The sequence below is a fragment of the Anastrepha obliqua genome, chromosome 3 (genome assembly GCF_027943255.1).
Source record: "Anastrepha obliqua isolate idAnaObli1 chromosome 3, idAnaObli1_1.0, whole genome shotgun sequence".
NCBI lineage: Eukaryota > Metazoa > Arthropoda > Insecta > Diptera > Tephritidae > Anastrepha > Anastrepha obliqua.
Window position 1 is genome coordinate 15,885,239 of NC_072894.1, and position 22,383 is coordinate 15,907,621.

The 22,383-nt window shown below is 37.0% G+C and overlaps 3 protein-coding genes across 3 annotated transcripts; 2 read left to right on the plus strand and 1 right to left on the minus strand.

Moving 5' to 3' along the window:
* The first annotated feature begins 2,624 nt into the window (after nucleotides 1-2,624).
* On the plus strand, nucleotides 2,625-5,639 carry LOC129240653 (uncharacterized). Its single transcript, XM_054876584.1, has 3 exons — nucleotides 2,625-2,843; nucleotides 5,240-5,407; nucleotides 5,475-5,639. The coding sequence occupies exons 1-3, from the start codon at nucleotides 2,625-2,627 to the stop codon at nucleotides 5,637-5,639; spliced, it is 552 nt and encodes a 183-aa protein (XP_054732559.1).
* A 4,071-nt stretch (nucleotides 5,640-9,710) lies between these two features.
* LOC129240654 (uncharacterized) lies at nucleotides 9,711-11,735 on the plus strand. Its single transcript, XM_054876585.1, has 3 exons — nucleotides 9,711-9,929; nucleotides 11,336-11,503; nucleotides 11,571-11,735. Exons 1-3 carry the CDS (start codon nucleotides 9,711-9,713, stop codon nucleotides 11,733-11,735), a joined length of 552 nt encoding a protein of 183 aa, XP_054732560.1.
* A 4,516-nt stretch (nucleotides 11,736-16,251) lies between these two features.
* Nucleotides 16,252-18,121, minus strand: LOC129240908 (uncharacterized). The gene is made up of 3 exons (XM_054876981.1): nucleotides 17,876-18,121; nucleotides 16,484-16,651; nucleotides 16,252-16,416 (listed from the first exon to the last, which is right to left on the minus strand). Exons 1-3 carry the CDS (start codon nucleotides 18,119-18,121, stop codon nucleotides 16,252-16,254), a joined length of 579 nt encoding a protein of 192 aa, XP_054732956.1.
* Nucleotides 18,122-22,383: the final 4,262 nt, after the last annotated feature.

Here is a 22,383-nt window from a genome sequence, read left to right on the forward strand (position 1 = left end):
ATGAACCGCGATCATAAAAAGATTTTTCAATCATCTTCATTTAATAGGATTTACCGAAAAATTGGGAGTCTGGGTGCCTCACGAGCTCAACGAAAAAATCTCAAAGAAAGCCACCTTAAAATTGTTTCCGAGCATCTCGGCCGCCATCAACATGCGGTCATAAACAGCGCTTTTTGTACCGAATCGTCACGCAGATGAGAAATGGTGCCTATACATGAATACGAAGTAAAGAAAGGAGTGAGTGGCTTCAGGAGGTACGTGTTTGGTGGGACTGAGAGGGCCTGGTTCACTGGGAAATGGTGGAAAAGAAAATCATGGACAACAAGGAGCTCTACATTGCCCAGCTAGACCGCGTTAATGAGGTTATACGACTGAAAAATCCTGATCGACATGGTGAAACTATATTCCTTCATGACAACGCCGGGCCCCATGTTGCACTAGTCGTCGGAGCCGCACTCCAAGAGCTTGAAGAAGTTCCTTCAGCATCCGCCATACTTTCCGGGCCTTGCACCGACCAATTACCATCTTTTCCATTCCCGTCAAACCATATGAAAGGCGTTACCTCCGATAACAAACTAACTAAAAAAATTCGTTGATACCAGACCAGGTGATATTTCGTGGAACGGATTCAACATATTGGTCGAGAGGTGAGAGGAGGTTGTAAACAGCAACGGCGAACATATAATTGATTGACTTATTGATATAAGTATTGTGCCAATTCATAGGCGCATACATAAATTGAAAATATAATTTGTTCCCTAAACACGATTTAAAAAAAAATGTCGATAGACAAAAACAAACTATTCATAATTTGTAATAAGCAATACTACATACATACATACACTCGCACTTACACAGATGAACAAATCGCTCAATTTATAAAATATTGCATTACAATTAAAACCAACACGCATCACCTATTAGTCGCCATTGAAAAACAAAATTGATGAAGAGTTTATGTTCCATTTGCAATATCGATATTAATTAACAGCATTTTTGGTGCATTCATCTGTCTGTTGACCTCATGGGTTCATGATCGATCAATTTCAGTTAAATTAAGTCGCCATAGAACAATCGTGAGCAAGCGTAGCTTAGGAGCATTCCACGGAAAATAACAACTACCGAACCAAATACTCTTTTGAATAATTTTTTACTATTATTCGTAAAGGTTCATCAGATTGGAGGTACTCTTTCAAGTAGGTTTTTGTTTTTACCGATCACGTGTGACTACTGTCAAACTAAATACATAATTGTTTCCTGTATTCATTGGCTTGATATGTAGATCAATAACTCTTCTAATGTTTTGAGTAAAAACGAAGAGAGACTAATTGGTCTGAAATCTCTCGTAGTATTAAGACCCGATTTCCCCGCTTCGGTAATAAAGACCACACTGAATTTCTTCGATGAGTTAGGGATATACCCTCAAGATAGAGATTCCCTAAAGATCTTAGGTTAGGTTTTTGTGGCAGTCGGCTTAGAATAGCCAACTCACTTGGACCACGTAGGTCCGTTTTGGTACCACTGCGTTACACGGGAACCTCAGTGTTCTTTCACCATGGAACCATTGAGACGCTCTTATGAAACATGGGATAGGCTTTATTCCAACACCGGATAGTTCCGTAAGAAAGTCAAAATGGTATTTTCTTATTAACCCTACCCTAATCCTAGCTAAGGTTCGGCAATTACAGAGGAAGTGTTCGACTCTTTCTTCCTCTTCCTCGTCTCTACAATTTCTGCAGTAATCATGCAAAAATATTCCTACCTAACAGCCAATGACAGGTGACACAAGCTACGACCTTGGAAATGCTCTCTCTTGAGAGGTTGAGCAACTCTCCTGATCTTCTCTTAACTATGATATTTGCGGCCAAATTAGCCTGATTGTATATTCTTCTCTGCGTGACCTATTGGCCTCCTGGAGAATATTGTTTTTTATTCTTAACTTGCAAGATCTCATCCTAAAGATCTTAAGAAACCATAAATTAATCGTTCCTATTGATTGCTGGTATAATTCCGTCCGGTCCTCCTGACTTGGAAGAAGTTTACCGCCTACGTTACCTTAGTCTCACAGATAGTCTCCCTAGCAAGTTCATCTGTCTGAATTCCTGAACTGCTAGAACTTTGTGTATTGTTCGTTCATTCTTGGGATCCAGGGAAGTGTGTTTGCGTGAGATATTAAAGTATTTCTGTGAAGCTGTCATCCAGTCTTTGCAAAAAGCTTGGTGTGCAAAGTTCAATGGAGAGACATTTTCTAAGCTTGAGAACGTAGATGTGTTCTCTAATTTCGGGCTTTTTGGCAAGACCGCCTTACCCGGTACCCCTGCAAAGCTGTAAGATGAATGATAAAAATTGGAATATCAATCATAATCGATATATTAGACGGCGAAAAAACCGTTACCTGATTTTCTTTAAAGAAGCATATAAACCTTCCAAAACCTACTATTTTAGAGACGAATTTCCTACCGAGATAATTTTCTACGCGGTTTAAACCGAAGTACAATGACTTTGCTATATTTTGTATGTGTGTAAGAATTTTAATTAATGGATGCACATTAATAGCTTTGTAGAACTAAATAACTGTACAATAATTACTTGGAAAATGTTAATGTAAAATATATTTTATTGAAATGCCGACCTCTACGAAATACTGTTGGGCTTCGCTAGTCTACTTTTTAGCGTTATTTCGACTAGCCAACTCTTACGTAAAATTCACCAATATTCAATGTACAGCCTTGGATAAACCTTTTGCGGATTTTCAAAAATGCCGCCTAAGTCTTCCCAAGCGAGGAGTAGTCGCACTATCCATCCATGTGAAGCTCTTTCAGATACCGGTCAATAACGTCAGTGTGAGTATATTGAAATAATGTGAGTACTATACATATATTATATATGCATAAGCGTCTCGTGCATATGCAAGCCATTAGAGGCTAAGAATAAAGTACTAAATGTTATAATTGTAGTGTTTGTTTATATGTTCAAAGAACAGTTTTTGGTAACGATATAATCAAGATTTTATTTTATTTTATTTCTCAATAGAACGGGATAAAAAAATTTCGTCATCACATACAATACGCACTGCGTTAAATACCTATAGCACCAGGACTTATTGGCATGTTTTACAATTTATTTATTTCTTGTTTAGTTTTGATAATTTTTTTATGTAAGCCAGGTACATTTGCCAACAAAAACCAATCGCGTAGATTTTTGACAATCTGTTTCTCACTGTAAGTGAAGAATATTATTTCTGTTCATGTAAAAATTATTCAGTAACTTGCCAGTCATTTAATTTCCGAGAATTCGCTCGCAAAGAGAAAAATATCAAGTTTTACGAACAGCTGATTAAATTGTTGGCGAGAGAAATCACAAAAAGGGAAATAAAAATTAAGCAGAACTACTTCGTATTAAATTTAAAAACAATGAAACAAATAAAATGCAAAATAACGTGATTTTTATCCACAATAATTTGTTACATTTCAGCATCGCTGTCTGATGAAGAACTTTCCATTACCAATTGCATTGTTGTGTCAATGTGTGTGCAATCACAGCTTTCCTCATATTTTCCTTGCTTCCGTCTATGTATGTATGTGAATATATTGTCAAATTTTTTAATAACCAAGAAGTACAAGCATAAAACACAAAATATACCTTAAACGTTTTCGATTTGTATTTCGGAAAATGCAGCAGCGGTGACTGGAGGCTGTGCTTCAGCAGTACATTCCTTTATATCCTTGTCCGATCCCTATTTAATATATGACTTCAAATGAACTTTTTAAATTTTATCTAAAATGTATTTACTTACATTCTCCATTTTAATCATGATTTTTATTTAAATTTAGAATTTTGAAAATTTTGCAAATTTTAATTCGTGTTTATTTTCACTTTGCGATCAGCTGCTTTCGATATCATCGGTCTTAACAACCGCGCTGTTATTTCTGCCTTCTCCAAACTGGATAAAGAGGCAAAGCGATAGGGTTTGGTCGTGAACGAGGACAAAACGAAGTATCTCCTGTCTTCAAACAAACAGTCGGCGCACTCGCGTATCGGCACCCACGTCACTGTTGACAGTTACAATTTCGAGGTTGTAAAAGACTTCGTTTATTTAGGAACCAGCATTAACATCGATAACAATGCCATCCTTGAAATCCAATGTAGAATCTATCTTGCCAACAACTTTCAACTAAATAGGCAATTGAGTAGTAAAGTCCTCTCTCGGCGGAGAAAGATAACACTCTACAAGTCTCTCATCATGCCGCTCCTAACGCATGTAGCAGAAGCTTGGATGATGACAACATCCGATGAAGCGACGCTTGGCAACGGCGAATATTGCAGACGATGGAACGATGAGCTATATGAGCTTTACGATAACACAGACATAGTGTAGCGAATAAAGATCCAGCGGCTACCTTGGCTGGATCATGTCGTCCGAATGGATACAAACACTCCGGCTTTGAAAGTATTCGATGCGGTACCAGCTGGGGGTAGCAGAGGAAGAGGAAGGCCTCCTCTGCGTTGGAAAGATCAGGTGGAGAAGGACTTGGCTTCACTTGGTGTCTCCAATTGGCGCCGGTTAGCACGAGAAAGGAACGACTGGCGCGCTTTGTTAAACTCAGCCAAAATTGCGTGAGCGATTATCGCGGAAATTAAGAAGAAGAAGATCAGCTGCTTTTCTCACTTGCAAATTCTTACAATTAAAAATGTATGCAGTAGAAACTTGCAACTTCCTCTCAAAATGAAATGTCGTTTTGCTCCCTCATTTTTCCCCACTTTGCAAGTTTTTCGAATAGATGAATACAAATTATTTGCTTCATGAACAGACCTATTATCTGAGCGTTTCGGGGCATGCCAGATTACTTTTTAGTTTATTAAATAGCAAAATCGAAGAACTTGTTTAGGGTCCCGGTTTGGCGATTAATGTTTGTGCAGTTGCAGTGTCGATCCTTATTTCATGATTTTTCACCACAATTTGGTATGTGGAAAATATTTGGTCAATGATGGATGTACGAGGCCAAAAACGCGCAAAACTGATTATGTACTCGTACAAACATTTTTTTAATATATAAAATAGTATCCTTCATTCACCATTTCGTATTACAGGGGATATACGAGTTTAAATCTATCTATCGGCGGTTTGTTACCGAACTATTTAAAGAACATTACATATATGCATATAAACTCGCTAATAAATAGTTTACTTAAATTTTCTTGTTTTCTAATTTTCGTTTTTATTTTTCTTTTTTTATAGATAAACTTAAGCCTGTTTAAGAGGGCCAGTGGTTATCGACCGTTTTTATATAATGTTTCTACAGATTTCTGCGCATTTATGGCTAACAGAAATCGCTTCCCTTTTCTTAAAATATTTTTTGACATCGTTCTAAAAGATTCGAATATTAATCACACGTGCCCATATGATGTATGTAAGATCAATTGTGGTCAAATGGACAATTTATAACCGAATTAAATCTCTTTTATCCATATAGCATGACATCATTGTCAAGAATCTGGTACTATTTGATAGAATGTTTGGCCTTCTTCCAGTTCCAGAAGGAGATTATATGTTTAAGTTAATGGTCGCCGCATACAATGAATGGAAGGCAGATGTAAAAGCCTTTTTCTCAATTAAACTGGATACAAAGTATCGCTAGATGTGATAATATATCCAAGTTTCGGACTGTGAGAATTAAAAAAAAAAACATATTCTTCATTTTATGTCATAACCATAATAAGCCACCTCGGATTAATGATAAATATTTAAAAATTCATTTGCTTTATTTTGATAACTCATTAGACTTTGTTTTAGCGTTCGTTTTTTAATATAATTTAACCACAAACAAAACAAATTTTAGATGTATATTTATTAGGGTGTCCCTTTTATGACAAATAAGAATTTGTTTTCTACTAATATCGAAGGGCTTACCCACTACATTTTTTACTAATGCTATAAGATGTTCAAATATCGAATTTCATCTTTCTACAGGGTCCGACACTCGAAGTGTAACCAATTAAAAAGGTAAAAAGTTTGGAAAATTACTTTTTTCAATTCAAAGTAAAAAATGTGTGAAAATAATACAAAATTAAGAATGAATTTACCTTTGCTCGATATGACCACCTTTTGCCTTGAATATTGCCTTGTGTCGGTCCAGAAACGAATTGCGAGCTAATGGAATGTGACTTGCAGGTATGCTATTTTGGCCCACTCAAGCAAAAGTAAATCGATTCTTAGTTTTGTATTATTTTCACACACCTTTTACTTTGAATTGAATAAAACTAATTTTCCAAACTAAATTTATGACCTTTTTAATTGGTATGTAAGTTTGCCATACCTGTCACTTACAAAATATTTAACGTTAAAGCAAATTTAGAACTACAGTTATCTTTAAAACAACAAAGAGAAAAGAACAAAAAAAGTGCCTATATACGGGGTCCCATTAAAGGACGGCATTTTGCCAGGATTGAGGAGATAAAAACCGAATAGCTGGGAGTGCTCAAGGACAAACCAAAAATTGCATATCAGAACTGTTTCGAGGATTGGAAAAAACGCTGGCACAAGTGTATTATATCTGATGGGGAATACTTTGAAGCAGATAAAATAGAAACTATTGAATAAATAAATATTTTTTGAGAAAAATGATAATTCACTTTATTTTTTGAACACACCTCGTATACATGAAATGTAGCATTTGAGGCTTATTACACTGTGCGACAGTGAAATTATACTTTTATAGAGACCTAGTACAAGTTGTAGGTATAGTAAAACTAAGAAACATGGTATAGGAGAAATTTCCAATACACCCCCAAAATCTCATTTTATGGCCATAAAACCGTTTTTCAGTAGGTTGATGTGAACAATCCCTCCTAACTTCGCCAATTTCCATCCGATTTCGAATTTGTTTTTTTAGTTCGAAAGAACAAAAACAAGCCTTTTTGACAGTGTGTTGACATTTTTTCTGAAATGACAACTGACGAGACTGTAGACGGAAGTATTCGGAATTTTTTTATTTTTTCTCTATTTTTTCAACTTTGACATCATTTTTGCGATATTATCCGATATTAAGGATGTTTTTTAGTAGACTACTGTTATAGTGAATTTAATTCTGCGTCGAATGAGCTATATTTGACTGTAATTGAATTAAAATTCATAGAGTTGTGCGAGTTGTGCGAGTTTTAAGATTTTATTTTTTTTACTAATTTTATAGCAAGTGTCAGTATAAACACATCATCAGTACGAAACAGTACAGGTTTAAAATTTTAAAACATGTCGGGAAAAACTAGTCTTCATTTCAAAAATGTTTGCTAGACCTGCTCCGTTTATAATTTCACCAGGAGATAGGAGTCATCGAAAAACGTTTTCAAGGGAAGAACTCCATCAACATGCCTGCTGATTACTGCTGGTCCTTGAAACGTAAAACAAGTGATGACTCTTATAAACGGAGCAGGTCTAGCAAACATTTTTGAAATGAAGATTAGTTTTTCCCGACATGTTTTAAAATTTTAAACCTGTACTGTTTCGTACTGATGATGTGTTTATACTGACACTTGCTATAAAATTAGTAAAAAAAATAAAATCTTAAAACTCGCACAACTCGCACAACTCTATGAATTTTAATTCAATTACAGTCAAATATAGCTCATTCGACGCAGAATTAAATTCACTATAACAGTAGTCTACTAAAAAACATCCTTAATATCGGATAATATCGCAAAAATGATGTCAAATTTGGAAAAATAGAGAAAAAATAAAAAAATTCCGAATACTTCCGTCTACAGTCTCGTCAGTCGTCATTTCAGAAAAAATGTCAACACACTGTCAAAAAGGCTTGTTTTTGTTCTTTCGAACTAAAAAAACAAATTCGAAATCGGATGGAAATTGGCGAAGTTAGGAGGGATTGTTCACATCAACCTACTGAAAAACGGTTTTATGGCCATAAAATGAGATTTTGGGGGTGTATTGGAAATTTCTCCTATACCATTTTTTTTAGTTTTTCTATCGCCACAAATCGTGCTAGGTCTCCATAAAAGTATATTTAATTTTTTTTTTTGTCACACCGTGTTATCAGCATGAATTAAAAAAATATTGTTTTTCTATAATGTTTCTGAAACACAAACAGAAATACAAAAATTTCGACCTTATAGCTTTGATCACAGTTTGGTTTTTTTCTATTTAAATTTCATCAAAAATGTGCACCAATTTTCCCACACTAACTATGGATTTCACTTTAACGGCATGATTTTATAATGACCATATAATTACATAATTGCCAATAACTGCTTTATTCAAATTGTTAGAGAAACGTTTAGTCTGAATACGTTTTTTATGTATTGATTGGAATCATACCCACAGGAACTATCTCCCAAATGAACATATTAACATACTTCATTTTAATACTGTAAAAAAATCAATACAAAAAATATCTTTATTGTGGTTTCCAACATCTGCGAAGTAGCCAAATGCCGGGCATACCAGATTATTTATTTTTTAGTGAATGCTACCTAAAACTTCAAATTATTCCGACCGTCTTCTGGCAAATGATGCCCATGGCAAATGGCGCAGCTATTAATGGGTGATAACCCGGGTGAACTTTAATTATGTCCGACGCCCCCGTATTCGAATGGATTTGTGTGTGATTATTAGGTTCCTCTGGTAACTGTTTTTCCTAGACTAGTGATACCTATGTTCGAGGTGACTACTCTATGAGATAACATATTGCCCATCCATCGAATAATATTTTCGTTCGAACCTATGTTCGTGAACGCTGAATTTGTCGATTTCCAATATTATTGAACGCTCCTTATTTTTAAGAGATTTCTCTATTGTAGCAACAACTTCGTGCAGTGCTGTTTTTATAGACCTACCCTTCTGGTAAGCATGTTGCGCATTGCTGAAGTTCTCGGCATTAGGAGTGCTCAATAAATATTTCCAATGTTTTGAGTAAAAACGAATAGAGACTAATTGGTCTGAAATCTTTCGCAGTATTATGGCCCGGTTTCCCTGCTTCGGGAATAAAGACTACCCTGAACTTTTTCGGTAAGTTAGGGATATACCCTGAAGACAGGGATTCCCTAAAGATCTTAACAAAGCATAAATTAATCGTATAAAAAAAATAAAATAATTCCCTCCTGACTTGCAAGGAGTTCATCGCCCAGGTTACTTTAGTCTCACAGATAATGTCCCTTCCCAGTTGATCTATCTGAATTCCAGAACTGCTATAACTTTGTGTATTGTTCGTCCATTCTTTGGCATCCAGGGAAGTGTGTTTTCATGAGATATTCAAGTGTTTCCTTCCCTGTTTCTGTGAAGCTGCCATCCGGTCTGTGCAAAAAGCAACGTTAGTTCCTTGTAAAGGCATTTCTTAAGTTTTGGGAACTCAGATGTGTTCTCCAATTTCAAGGCTTCTGGCAAGACCAGCTTACGCGGCTTTCCCTGTATAGCTGTGGAAATTGGAATATCAATCATAATAAATATATTAGATGAAGAAAAAACCGTTGCCTTATTTTTTTTTAAAGTAGCGTATAAGCCTTCCAAAAACTAATATTTTAGAGACGAATTTCCTACCGAGATATAATTCTTTTTAGTTTAAACCCAAGTGCAATAGTTTTACTATATTTTGTATGTGTGTAATAATATTCATTAATGGCTGCACACGCGTAGCTTCGAAAAACTTAATAACTGCACTATAATTACTTGGCAAATGTTCATTGAAATATATTTTATTGAAATGCCGACCTCTAATAAGTACTGTTGGGTTTCGCTAACCATTTTTTTGGCGTTATTTCCTCTAGCCAACTCTTACGCAAGATTCACCAATATCCAATGTACAGCTTTGGATAAACCTTTTGCGGATTTTCAAAAATGTCGCCTAAGTATTCCAAAGCGAGGAGAAGTCGCACTATCTATCCATGCGAAGCTCTTTCAGATACCGGTTAACAACGTCACTGTGAGTACATATATAAAAATAATGTGAGTAATATCTCGTGCATACGCAAGCCAATTGAGGCTGAGCAAAAAGTCTCAAATGTTATAATTTTAGTGTTATTTACATATATGTTCGAAGAACAGGTTTTGGTAACAGATGAACGAAATCAATATAATAAAGACGTCGACTAAGCCTATCGAGGATCGAGGAGGGGAAAAGGAAAAGGGAAGAAGCCAGACAGGTCGAAAAAAGGGAGAAGGGGCTTTGGATTAGGGGATGACGACCAACAGTGACGATTTGTGTTTGCATTAACAGCTTCAAGGAGGAGCTTCCCCAGGTGTGTCATATATAAACCGGCAATCTCGGCAGGCATAGCGGAAAAGTTAGAGCGCAGATGTGTAAACTTGTACCCGACGAGAGCAGAGCAGCTAAGAAGAAAGAGATGATTCCATCTCATCATACAGAAAGCTTCTGCAGACAGGACTTGAAGCAATCCCAAGCTGCATACAGCACTTACACCTAACGGACAATGTGCGATCAAATTCGAGAGCTGTGGCTTTGTTAGCTTTAGAAGTTCCCTCAAGCTCTGCCGATCTACTCGCGGCTAGAAGGATCTCTCGAATTTGCATTTTTGCGCACGTTGAGACCCATTTTTCCAGCAGTAGACCACAGGAGAGTTCTCAAGGGAACCCGTCTCCTCTCTTTTTGCAATGAACCTATCTTGAGGGTCTACTGTCTAGCCAACTCATCAGCCCAGCAGTTTCCCTCTATGCCGCTGTGACCGGAAATCCAAATGAGCCTGATATTGAAGTATTCGGATGCAATCAAGAGAGAAGGCAGGCATTACACGACTAATTTCATACGCACAAGCAACGAGCCCAAGGCTCTAATTGCCTCCACCAACTCTTCCGCCCAACTTCGAGCCATTCGTAAACATGTTAGCCATGCTCTGTTTCCACATGTTACACCTTGCGCACTCTTCCCTTGTGGGAATATGATTGGAAAAAGTTCCATTCGAACTAGCGAAGGTGTACAATAATCCAGTACTATGGGGATGAACCCAATCTGATTGCAGCGCGTGCATCGGTAGTTTTTCCTGCTATGTTCGCGGGTGCCACACTCAGTATAACTATGAGCGCTAGAATAGGAGTGGTCCGAAGCGCCCTCCTGATCCCAATGAGAGGAGACCTGTGGATCCTGACCAGCCTTACAGTAAATGAGAAAGATTATCTGAACGTTCTCAAAGGTTTCGAGGAATGTTAGATTACCTAAAAATATAAATATATTGATGGGAAACCTGCTTAAAGCATCGATTGGTATCAAACCGGTAGTCTTTTTCCACCCGGCTAATAAATTGTTTACTTAAATTTTCTTATTTCTTTTCTACTTTTCTTTTAAATTTTTCTTTTGTTTATTTTCTTTTATAGGTAAACGTAAGGGTGTTTAAGAAAGCCAGTGGTTATCGACCGTTTTTATACAATGTTTCTGCGGATTTTTGTGCATTTATGGCTCACAGAAGTCGTTACCCTTTTCTCAAAGTGTTTTTTGCCGCTATTGCGAAAGATTCGAATATTAATCACACGTGCCCCTATAATGTGCGTGAGCTGCATTGTGGACAAATGGACAATTTATAATCGAATTAAAACTTTCTCATCCATTTAGAATGACATTATTGTCGAAAACCTGGTGCTACGTGATGGAATGTTTGGCCATTTTCCAGTTCCAGAAGGAGATTATATGTATAAGTTAATGTTCGGCGTATACAATGAATGGAAGGCAGATGTAAAAGCCTTTTTTTCAGTTAAACTGGATAAAAAATATCTCTAGATGTTATGGTACACTTAAATTTTGGACTGTGAAAATTAAAAAAAAAAACCATAGTCTTCATTTTGTTTCATAATCAGCTGGATGAATAATAAATATCTGTATACATTTTATTTTGATAACTCACTTGACTTTGTTCATACGTTCGTTTTTTAATACTAGGGCGGTTTAATAAGTACCCGTGCGTGATGATGCGTTGGTGTTAGCATCGTAAGCTGCCATATATCAAACGACGGCAAAACAAATTTTAGACTGATTTATAGGTTCGTTTGGATTTGGCAGCTATTCAAGTAAGACGTGTTTCGTGATTTTCGCTAAGATGGAAAAAGAGCAGAATCGTTCGATAATTCGCTTTGCTTTTCGATGGGAAAAATGGGGGGAGATAAAAGCACAGTTGGATGCTGTCTATGGGGATACTTCGCCATCTATGGCCACAGTTAGATATTGGTTCATCGAATTTAAACTTGGGCGAACAACCATTTTTGATGAGTAGCGATCAGGACGCCCGTTTTCTAATATCGAAAGGCTAACCCTCTATATTTTCTACCAATGCTATAAGATGCTCAAATATAGAATTTCATCTTTCTACAGAGTCCGGCACTCGAAGTGTAACCAATTAAAAAGGTAAAAAGTTTGGAAAATTACTTTTTTTAATTCAAAGTAAAAAATGTGTGAAAATAATACAAAATTAAGAATGAATTTATTTTTGCTCGATATGACCACCTTTTGCCTTGAATATGGCCTTGAGTCGGTCCAGAAACGAATTGCGAGCTGATGGAATGTGACTTGCAGGTATGCTATAAGTTCGTGCGGTTTTACAACAGATGGCGTAACTTGATTATTATTCCATCGATCCACATTTCCAAACATTCATTGGAGAGCTACTGTCGTAAGGCACAAACGTCAGTATAAGTTTTTTATTTGAAGTGTAAACAACAATATTTTTACCACACTTGAAAATGTCGAATTTCGTGCCAAATAATGTGTTTTTGCGGGGAATTCTTTAATATGAAGAAAAAAGCAGCCGAAAGTCATCGTATCTTGGTGGAAGTTTATGGTGAGCATGCTCTAGCTGAGCGAACGTGCCAGAAGTGGTTTGCACGCTTTAAAAGTGGTGATTTTGGCCGCGCCGCCAAAGTTCATGGATACCGAATTGGAGGAATTGCTCGATCAAGATCCGGCTCAAACGCAAGAAGAGGTTGCAAAAACTTTGGGAGTTGATGAATCAACCATTTCCAAATGTTTAAAAGCCATGGGAATGATCCGAAATTCAAATTTCGAAAAAAAACCGCACGAACTTATTCATAGACCTAATATTTTGCCCCACTCACGGACAGTGGAGTTTATCAGCACCTCGCACATTGGTGAATCTTTTAGTTCGGAACTTGCTCTCCAAAATGGCCCAAAGACAATAATCCATCGGATTCGTGTCTGGTGAATTTGAGAGCCACTGAGTGGACGTTGTGAAGTTCGAAACGTTGTTTTTAACCATTGTTGGTACCTCGAATTGGTCGTACAGGGCGTAATATTTTTGGCAGGAGACGCAGGGGAAAAATTAAAACTAAGGCCCCCGCGCTTCTTACAGATGTTAAAAGAGTACGAAAAAGTTGACGCAACACTTTCTATAAGCAATTTTAGTCATCACTTGTGGTATTTATATGAAGAGACAGTCATTCTATCACTGTTTGATGATGAAGTTGAAGAAAATGATAATGACTCAAAAGTTATTTGGTAAGTTAAATTGACTTTATGTGATATTTTTAAATCTTTTGTTGATTTTTTTTTTTTGCTATTTGAACGATTTGGTATCGGAGAAGAGCAAACAATTTCTATCACGACTGCACATCGATGACAGTTTTCTAAAGGAAGATGTATCTGCTTGGGATAATAATGTTGATCTTCTGGAATCTAAAAGAAGAATAAGTCATTTGAGAGTTGTGAGTGGTACTACTGCAAGGGCTGTTAAATTCATGCAAGATTTTAACGGACTTATCCCAGCTGAAGAAGAAGAATAAGAGTTCTTGCTGCGCTGAAAATATCGACCGTATTAAAATATCCGCCGCATATTAAAAAATTATCTCAAAGTCAAGTCTTACAAGATCCAAAAGGCGCATGATCTCACACCAAAGCAGCAACAAGTCAGACTTGAGAAAGCAAAGGAGTTGCTTCGCTTGGCCGAAAGCGGTCAATTTCCGAACATTTTGTTTTCTGACGAGAAAATGTTTCAAATTGAGCAATTCGTGAACTCCCAAAACGAAAGGGTTTATTTCACCGACCATTCATTCGAGAATTTGAGTCATCGATTGACCACCAGGAGGCAGCACCTGCTGCAATCGATTTTATCGAGCCTGGCGTTAAGGTAAATACGAAATATTATCGGGAAAAAATTGTGGAGGTTGCTTTGAAGCCGTGGGCAGACAAGCATTTCGGTGGCAGACCATGGACATTTCGAAGCTCGAGTGAACCAAGATTGGCTAATAACCACGTTCCGAACTTCATAACGTCCACCCAACGGCTCTGAAATTCACCAGATGCGAATCCGATGGATTATTCTCTTTGAGCCATTTAGAGAGCAAAGTCCGAACTAAAAGATTCACTAGTTATAATATTTCGCATTTACCTTAACGCCAGGCTCAATGAAAACGATTGGAGAGCGCCCATCTGCGGTTACAGCGGCCCAAACCACTACCTGGGGGGAGTGCTGCCTCCTGGTGGCCAATCGATGACTCAAATTCTCGTTCACGAATTGCTCAATTTGAAACATTTTCTCGTCAGAAAACACAATGTTCGGAAATTGACCGCTTTCGGCCAAGCGAAGCAATTTCTTCGCTCTCTCAAGTCTGACTTGTTGCTGCTTTGGTGTGAGATCATGCGCCTTTTGGATCTTGTAAGATTTGACTTTGAGATAATTTTTCAATATGCGGCGGATATTTTAATATGGTCGATATTTTCTTCAGCTGGGATAAGTCCGTTAAAATCTTGCATAAATTTAACAGCGCTTGCAGTAGTACCATTCACAACTCTCAAATGACTTATTCTTCTTTTAGCTTCCAGAAGATCAACATTATTATGCCAAGCAGATACATCTTCCTTTAGAAAACCGTCATCGATGTGCAGTCGTGATAGAAATTGTTTGCTCTTCTTCGATACGAAATCGTACAAATAACAAACAAAAAAAATCAACAAACGATTTAAAAATATCACATAAAGTCAATTTAACTTACCAAATAACTTTTGCGTCATTTTCTTCTTTGTTGGGTTATCAACTTCATCATCAAACAGTGATAGAATGACTGTCTCTTCATATAAATACCACGAGTGATGACTAAAATTGCTTATAGAAAGTGTTGCGTCTACTTTTTCGTACTCTTTTAACATCTGTAAGAAATGCAAATCTTATTTCGATGCTTTGGTCGCCTCTGTTCATTCGAGTCAAGCGACAAATGAGCAAACATCTTGTATAGCCTTTTTGTCCTTCGCAGTTATTCTGCATTATGACTGAAGTAAACATATTTGTGAAGAATAGATCGCTCTCACCTTCCAGCTCCGGGGGCCTTAGTTTTAATTTTTCCCCTGCGTCTCCTGCCGAAAATATTACGTCCTGTTCGACCAATTCGAGGTACCAACAATGGCTAAAAAAACGTTCCGAACTTCAAAAGATTGCCCAGTCTCGAGGCGCTGAAAAAAACCATTGCCCGCGAGTGGGACAAAATACCTGCAAGTCACATTCGGGCAGCTTGCGATACGTTTCTGGACCGTATCAAGGTCATTGTCAAGGCAAAAGGTGGTCATATCGAGCAAAGTAAATCGATTCTTAATTTTGTATTATTTTCACCCATTTTTTACTTTGAATTGAATAGAAGTAATTTTCCAAACTAAATTTATGACCTTTTTAATTGGTTATACTTCGAGTGCCGAACTTTGTAGAAAGATGAAATTCTATATTTGAGCATCTTATAGCATTGGTAGAAAATATAGAGGGTTAGCCTTTCGATATTAGAAAACGGGCGTGCTGATCGCTACTCATCAAAAATGGTTGTTCGCCCAAGTTTAAATTCGATGAACCAATATCTAACTGTGGCCATAGATGGCGAAGTATCCCCATAGACAGCATCCAACTGTGCTTTTATCTCCCCCCATTTTTCCCATCGAAAAGCAAAGCGAATTATCGAACGATTCTGCTCTTTTTCCATCTTAGCGAAAATCACGAAACACGTCTTACTTGAATAGCTGCCAAATCCAAACGAACCTATAAATCAGTCTAAAATTTGTTTTGCCGTCGCTTGATAGATGGAAGCAAACGATGCTGACACCAACTTCTCTCAGGAACGCTGTCTGTCGTCTCACACGGGTACTTATTAAACCGCCCTAGTATTAAAAAACGAACGTTAGAACAAAGTCAAGTGAGTTATCAAAATAAAATATATACAGATATTTATTATTCATCCAGCAGAAACAAACTGAAGAATATAATTTTTTTTTAATTCTCACATTCCGAAACTTGGATATATCACAACATCTAGCGATACTTTGTATCCAGTTTAATCGAGAAAAAAGTTTTTACATGTGCCTTCCATTCATTGTATACGCCGACCATTAACTTAAACATATAATCTCCTTCTGGAACTGGAAAAAGGCCAAACATTCCATCACGTAGCACCAGGTTTTCGACAATAATGTCATTCTAAATGGATGAGAAAGTTTTAATTCGATTATAAATTGTCCATTTGTCCACAATGCAGCTCACGCACATTATAGGGGCACGTGTGATTAATATTCGAATCTTTCGTAATAGCGGCTACAACCATTTTGAGAAAAGGGTAACGACTTCTGTTAGCCATAAATGCACAAAAATCCGCAGAAACATTATACAAAAACGGTCGATAACCATTGGCTTTCTTAAACATGCTTAAGTTTATCTATAAAAAAAAAGAAAGAAAAGAAAACTTTAAACAATTTATTAGCCGGGTGGAAAAAGACTACCGGTTTGATACCAATCGATGCTTTAAGCAGGTTTCCCATCAATATATTTATATTTTTAGGTAATCTAACATTCCTCGAAACCCTTGAGAACGTTCAGATAATCTTTCTCATTTACTGTAAGGCTGGAGAGGGTCCACAGTTCTCCTTTCATTGGTTTGAGGTGTTTGAGCCAATAAGCTAGACTAAACTGCGAACAATCTAGTATTCTTAAAAACTATGAGTTCATCCCCATAGTACTGAATCATTGTCCATACTTCATCAATTCATATTCCCTCAAGGGAAGACCCTCAAGATAGGTTCATCGCAAAAAGAGAGGACACGGGTTCCCTTGAGAACTCTCCTGTGGTCTACTCCTCGAAAAATGGGTCTCAACGTGCGCAAAAATGCAAATTCGAGAGATCCTGCTAGCCACGAGTAGATCGGCAGAGCTTGATGGAACTTCTAAAGCTAACAAAGCCACAGCTCTCGAATTTGATTGGCATCCTTATCGCACATTGTCCTTTAGGTGTAAATGCTGTATGCAGCTTGGGATTGCTTCAAGTCCTGTCTGCAGAAGTTTTCTGTATGATGAGATGAATCATGTCTTTCTTCTTAGCTGCACTGCTTTCGTTGGGTACAAGTTTGCACATCTGCGCTCTAACTTTTCCGCTATGCCTGCCGAGATTGCCGGTTTATATATGACACACCTGGTGAAGCTCCTCCGTGAAGCTGTTAATGCAAACACAAATCACCACTGTTGGTCGTCATCCCCTATTCCAAGGCCCCTTTTCCCTTTTCTTCCACCTGTCTGGCTTCTTCCCTTCTCCTTTTTCCCTCCTCTCCCCCTGTATTGTATCACAACGGACAAACTTTGAATTTGTTTCTAAGTGGACTCCTAGCTACGGCAGCCATTTATCTTAACCGTACTGTAAGGCCATTCGTTCACGCGGGTTTTTGGATTTTTTTGGGCTGACATTTTAGATATTTCAGCAATATGTGAGTGGAGGTCCCCGATACCCTTAGTCGACGTCTTTATTATATTGATTTCATTCATCTGTTACCAAAAACTGTTCTTTGAACATATAAATAACACTAAAATTATAACATTTGAGACTTTTTGCTTAGCCTCTATTGGCTTGCATATGCACGAGATATTACTCACATAATTTCAATATACTCACACTGACGTTCTTAAGCAGTATCTGAAAGAGCTTCACATGGACAGATAGTGCGACTACTCCTCGCTTTGGAACACTTAGGCGACATTTTTGAAAATCTGCAAAAGGTTTATCCAAGGCTGTACATTGGATATTGGTTAATTTTACGTAAGAGTTGGCTAGTCGAAATAACGCCAAAAAGTAGATTAACGAAACCCAACAGTACTTCGTAGAGGTCGGCATTTCAATAAAATATATTTTATTGAACATTTTCCAAGTAATTATAGTGCAGTTATTAAGCTTTCGAAGCTATTCGTGTGTAGCCATTAATTAATATTCTTACACACATACAAAATATAGTAAAACCATTGCACTCTCGGTAGGAAATTTGTCTGTAAAATATAAGTTTTTGGAAGGTTTATTTGCTACTTTAAAAAAAAATAATGTAACGGTTTTTTGGTCATCTAATATATTATAGTATCTATTATGGTTGATATTCCAATTTCCAGCATTCAGCTAACAGCTATACAGAGGTAAGCCGGGTAAGCCGGTCTTGCCGGAATGCCTGAAATTGGAGAACACATCTGAGTTCCCAAGACTTACGAAATGTCTTTACAAGGAACTTTGCGCACCAAGCTCTTTGCACAGACCAGATGGCAGCTTCGCAGAAACAGAGCAGGAAACGCTTGTCACGAATTAGTCTCCCTTCGTTTTTACTCAAAACATTAGAAAGACTTATGGATCTACATAACAAGAGCACTTTTAACACCGAGAACTTCAGCAATCGACAAATTCAGCGTTGACGAACATAGGGATGAACGATAAGATTATTCGATGGATAGACCATATGCTATCTAACATCTGTAGAATGAACGGTCGGACTAGTGGCGTTAAAGGCCCACATTGACTAAGGCTTTTACACTTCGTTCGAAAAAAAAACAACAGTAGAAAAAACAATGTTGAAAAAACATTGAGTTGGTACAACGCTTCCTCTGTGAACGCCCTGCACTTAAAATATATTCAGCCGTGCCAAATATCTTGGCGATTATTTCTTTGAAAACCTGAGAGATTTAAAAAAAAGATACAAGTGGTTTAAGCAACTTTGTTAGGGAGATGGCCATCGAGTGTCTTGTTTTAGACAAACAACTTGGCTTACCTAACCTAGTCTACTCTCACAACTTTTCTTCCTTGTAATCTCTCATCCTTGAAATAAATACCCTTACCGTAGACTATGGGAGCGTAGACCCAACAACAGATTTAAATAACGTTAGATATTCGAAATTTATTACCAATAATAGATTTCGTGAAGGTAGCACTTTTAATGATTAAGTTTGCAGTTGACCAGATGGTAGTCAAATTGTGCAGTTTTGGTTTGGTTGCCGATTCGGGCTGACCAAGCAGCAGCGTTTATCGCAACTATGTCATCTTGCAGAACTGCGGCTGTTCATAAAAGACTAACTCGATAAATTGCCTTGCGCCACCGAAGGTTAGGAGTTGACTGAACGGCAGATGGTTTTTTATTTTTTCTTGGTAGAAATAAAAGTACACTCGGAAGCTTACCATTCCCTGTCGAGAAACGCTTGCTATTGTAAAAAACCCTTTCTACCATTTTGCGTTTTTCTTGTCCACAATGGCTCTCTAAACCGAGCTCTACCGAATGGTAATCACATACAAATCCATTCGACTAAGGGGGCGTCGGACGTAATTAAAGTTCACTCGGGTTATCACCCATTACTAGCTGAGCCATTTGCCAAAAGAAGGTCGGAATAATTTGAAGTTTTAGGTAGCATTCACTAAAAAATAATTAATCTGGTATGCCCGGCATTTGGGTACTTCGCAGATGTGGGAAACCACAATAAAGATATTTTTGTATTGATTTTTTTACAGTAGTAAAATTAAGTATGTTAATATGTTCATTTGGGAGATAGTTCCTGTGGGTATGATTCCAATCAATACATAAAAAACGTATTCACACAAAACGTTTCTCTAACAACTTTAATAAAGCAGTTATTGGCAATTATGTTGTTATATGGTCATGATAAAATCATGCGGTTTAAGTGAAATCCATACGCACTTCGGCTGAACTAGAAACAGGTTGACCTAAAATGCCAATATTATAAAAACTGAAAGCGGCGATTTTTTGTCCATTAATAGTACATTAAAAATCCGCTTGAATTAAAAACCTAGCTGTTCCTTTTTTCGAGATAAGTGGATTTTAGCATTTTCGAAAATTTTTTCATAATTAAGCGATATCTTTCCTCACCATTTAACGAGATAGTATCCTGGCGTTTTTTTTTATATGGTATCCCCTGATGATAGGCCTAATCCACTTCAAAATTACTAACTTCTCACTATAAAATTAATGTAGGAATGAAATTACTAATAACTTGGGCATGTTTCTATAAATGCTGTGAAGAAAAAGTAACAACCGCTTTTTTAAACGGCTGGAATATGAAGAATCATTTATTAAATTTCTTTTGAATCTTTCCCAAAATTGTAAAAATTCTCTGTGAACAGATTCACCAGCCTGTTCTGACCACAAACCCAGACCATCGTTGTTTAATAATGACATGCCCTCTTTCAAGTGATCAGGAATAATATGCAGTTTTAGAGTCTGAGATGTTCCTGTACTTTCTAGATCTTTTCGAAGTTGTTTTAAGTTCTCATCTAAATCGGTAATACTTGCACGTTACGTGGAGAAACAGTCATATACAATTTTATTGTCCTAAAAGCAGCGACGTATGGCTGTAATTTTAAAGGACCAACATGCTCGCAAATTTCAGGATCAAGTAGTTTATCCGATTCTTGCAGAAGTTTTCGGCAGGCATTACCCTCGAAAATTTCACCCTGATAACACAGGCCGACAGACATCCTAACCTAAAAGTGCAAAAAACACCGTTTTTGCCCATATTTGAGGTTATATAGCCTTGCAGATGTTTTCTTTCACCAAAAGAATAGGCTGGCATCTTTAAGTACAAGTCTTTTTCTTTCAAATGGCGTTTTGTTTGCTCAAATATCATTTTTTTTCGCAGAGATATCGCATTTTGAAATTTTCATGTTTCTAAATTTTCCTATACCTGAAAATCGATTGAGATAACATAGACATGATATAGTCGATTATTAATTTTCTTGAATTGAGTCTTATTTTTCTTAAAATTTTGTCTCACACCATAAGTGTGATAACTCACCAAACCCCTACACTATCTAACCCACGGGTACCGAGTCACACACAGCCCTAACCCCTAGAAACCACCCCTACCATACCGCAAGCAGGCTAACCCACTTAACCCTGGAGACAGTGAGTTTAGTCACATATCTTTCTTGAAAAAATTCTTATTTTTCTTGATGTCTCATAACACAAGTAGGCTCAAGACTCAATTCAAGAAAATTAGTAATCGACTATATCATGTCTATGTTATCTCAATCGATTTTCAGGTATAGGAAAATTTAGAAACATGAAAATTTCAAAATGCGATATCTCTGCAAAAAAAAAAAATGATATTTGAGCAAACTCAACGCCATTTGAAAAAAGAAGGTTTGTATTTAAAGATGCCATCCTTTAATTTGGGAGAAAGAAAACATCTGCAAGGCTACATAACCTCAAATATGGGCAAAAACGGTGTTTTTTGCACTTTTAGGTTAGGATATCTCGAAAACCAGAGCTGATAGAGGAATTCTGAGGCCAGATTTGGATTCAGCGCATCCTAAACCTTTGGAAATATATAGTCTGGTTTCTGGGTCTGAATGTTGGTTAAATTTTGTCATTTTGTGTGTAATTTTTTGCTACTAACTTCAATTTTGATGGCCAAAGCAGAGCCTTTTCGCGCACTACAGCAGGGACTACGCCGTTCCAGAATAGGTGGTTTGTAAATTCTTGTAAAAGATTAAGTTCAGGTTAAGTTCAACACATTTCTGAAGAACGTACTGTGATGTCATCTTCTTCTTCATCAATAAGGACATCTTCATTCTCCGATTCTTTTTCATAAAAAAAGAGAGGCATATTTATTGTACTGTGGCACTCCTTAGCATACTTTTTATTTTTGCCAAAACATTTAAATTTATTGTAATCATCATTTAAATTTTTGAATATTTTCAAAATTTTATTATCTAAGTCAAATTCCATCAATTCTTGTTTATCGGCACCACCACGCAATTTTCCAAAACTTTGCAGTTCACTCAAAGTGATGAAACAGTTAGAGCAAGGATACGTTGCTGTTGCAGTTTGCTGTCCATTCATAATTAGTATAAGTTTTAAGTCGTTGACTTTTGTTAATTCAAATAGGGTCTTAACATTTCCGTAAGTTTCCTTAATTTGAGGAACAATTGATAATATAATTAATCTGTAAACGCTATTTAAATTCTATTTCTTGGACATGCTCCCACCAGTGGAGTATCGAGATCTTTTACTTTCATTGAAGTTCGAATCACATTCTTCTCCTTCTGTTCAAACTGTTATACATAATTTAAAAAAGCCGAGACCCCCATCTGCCAACAATTTTATTTTAGCGTTTTGGATTTCTTTAATATCCCGA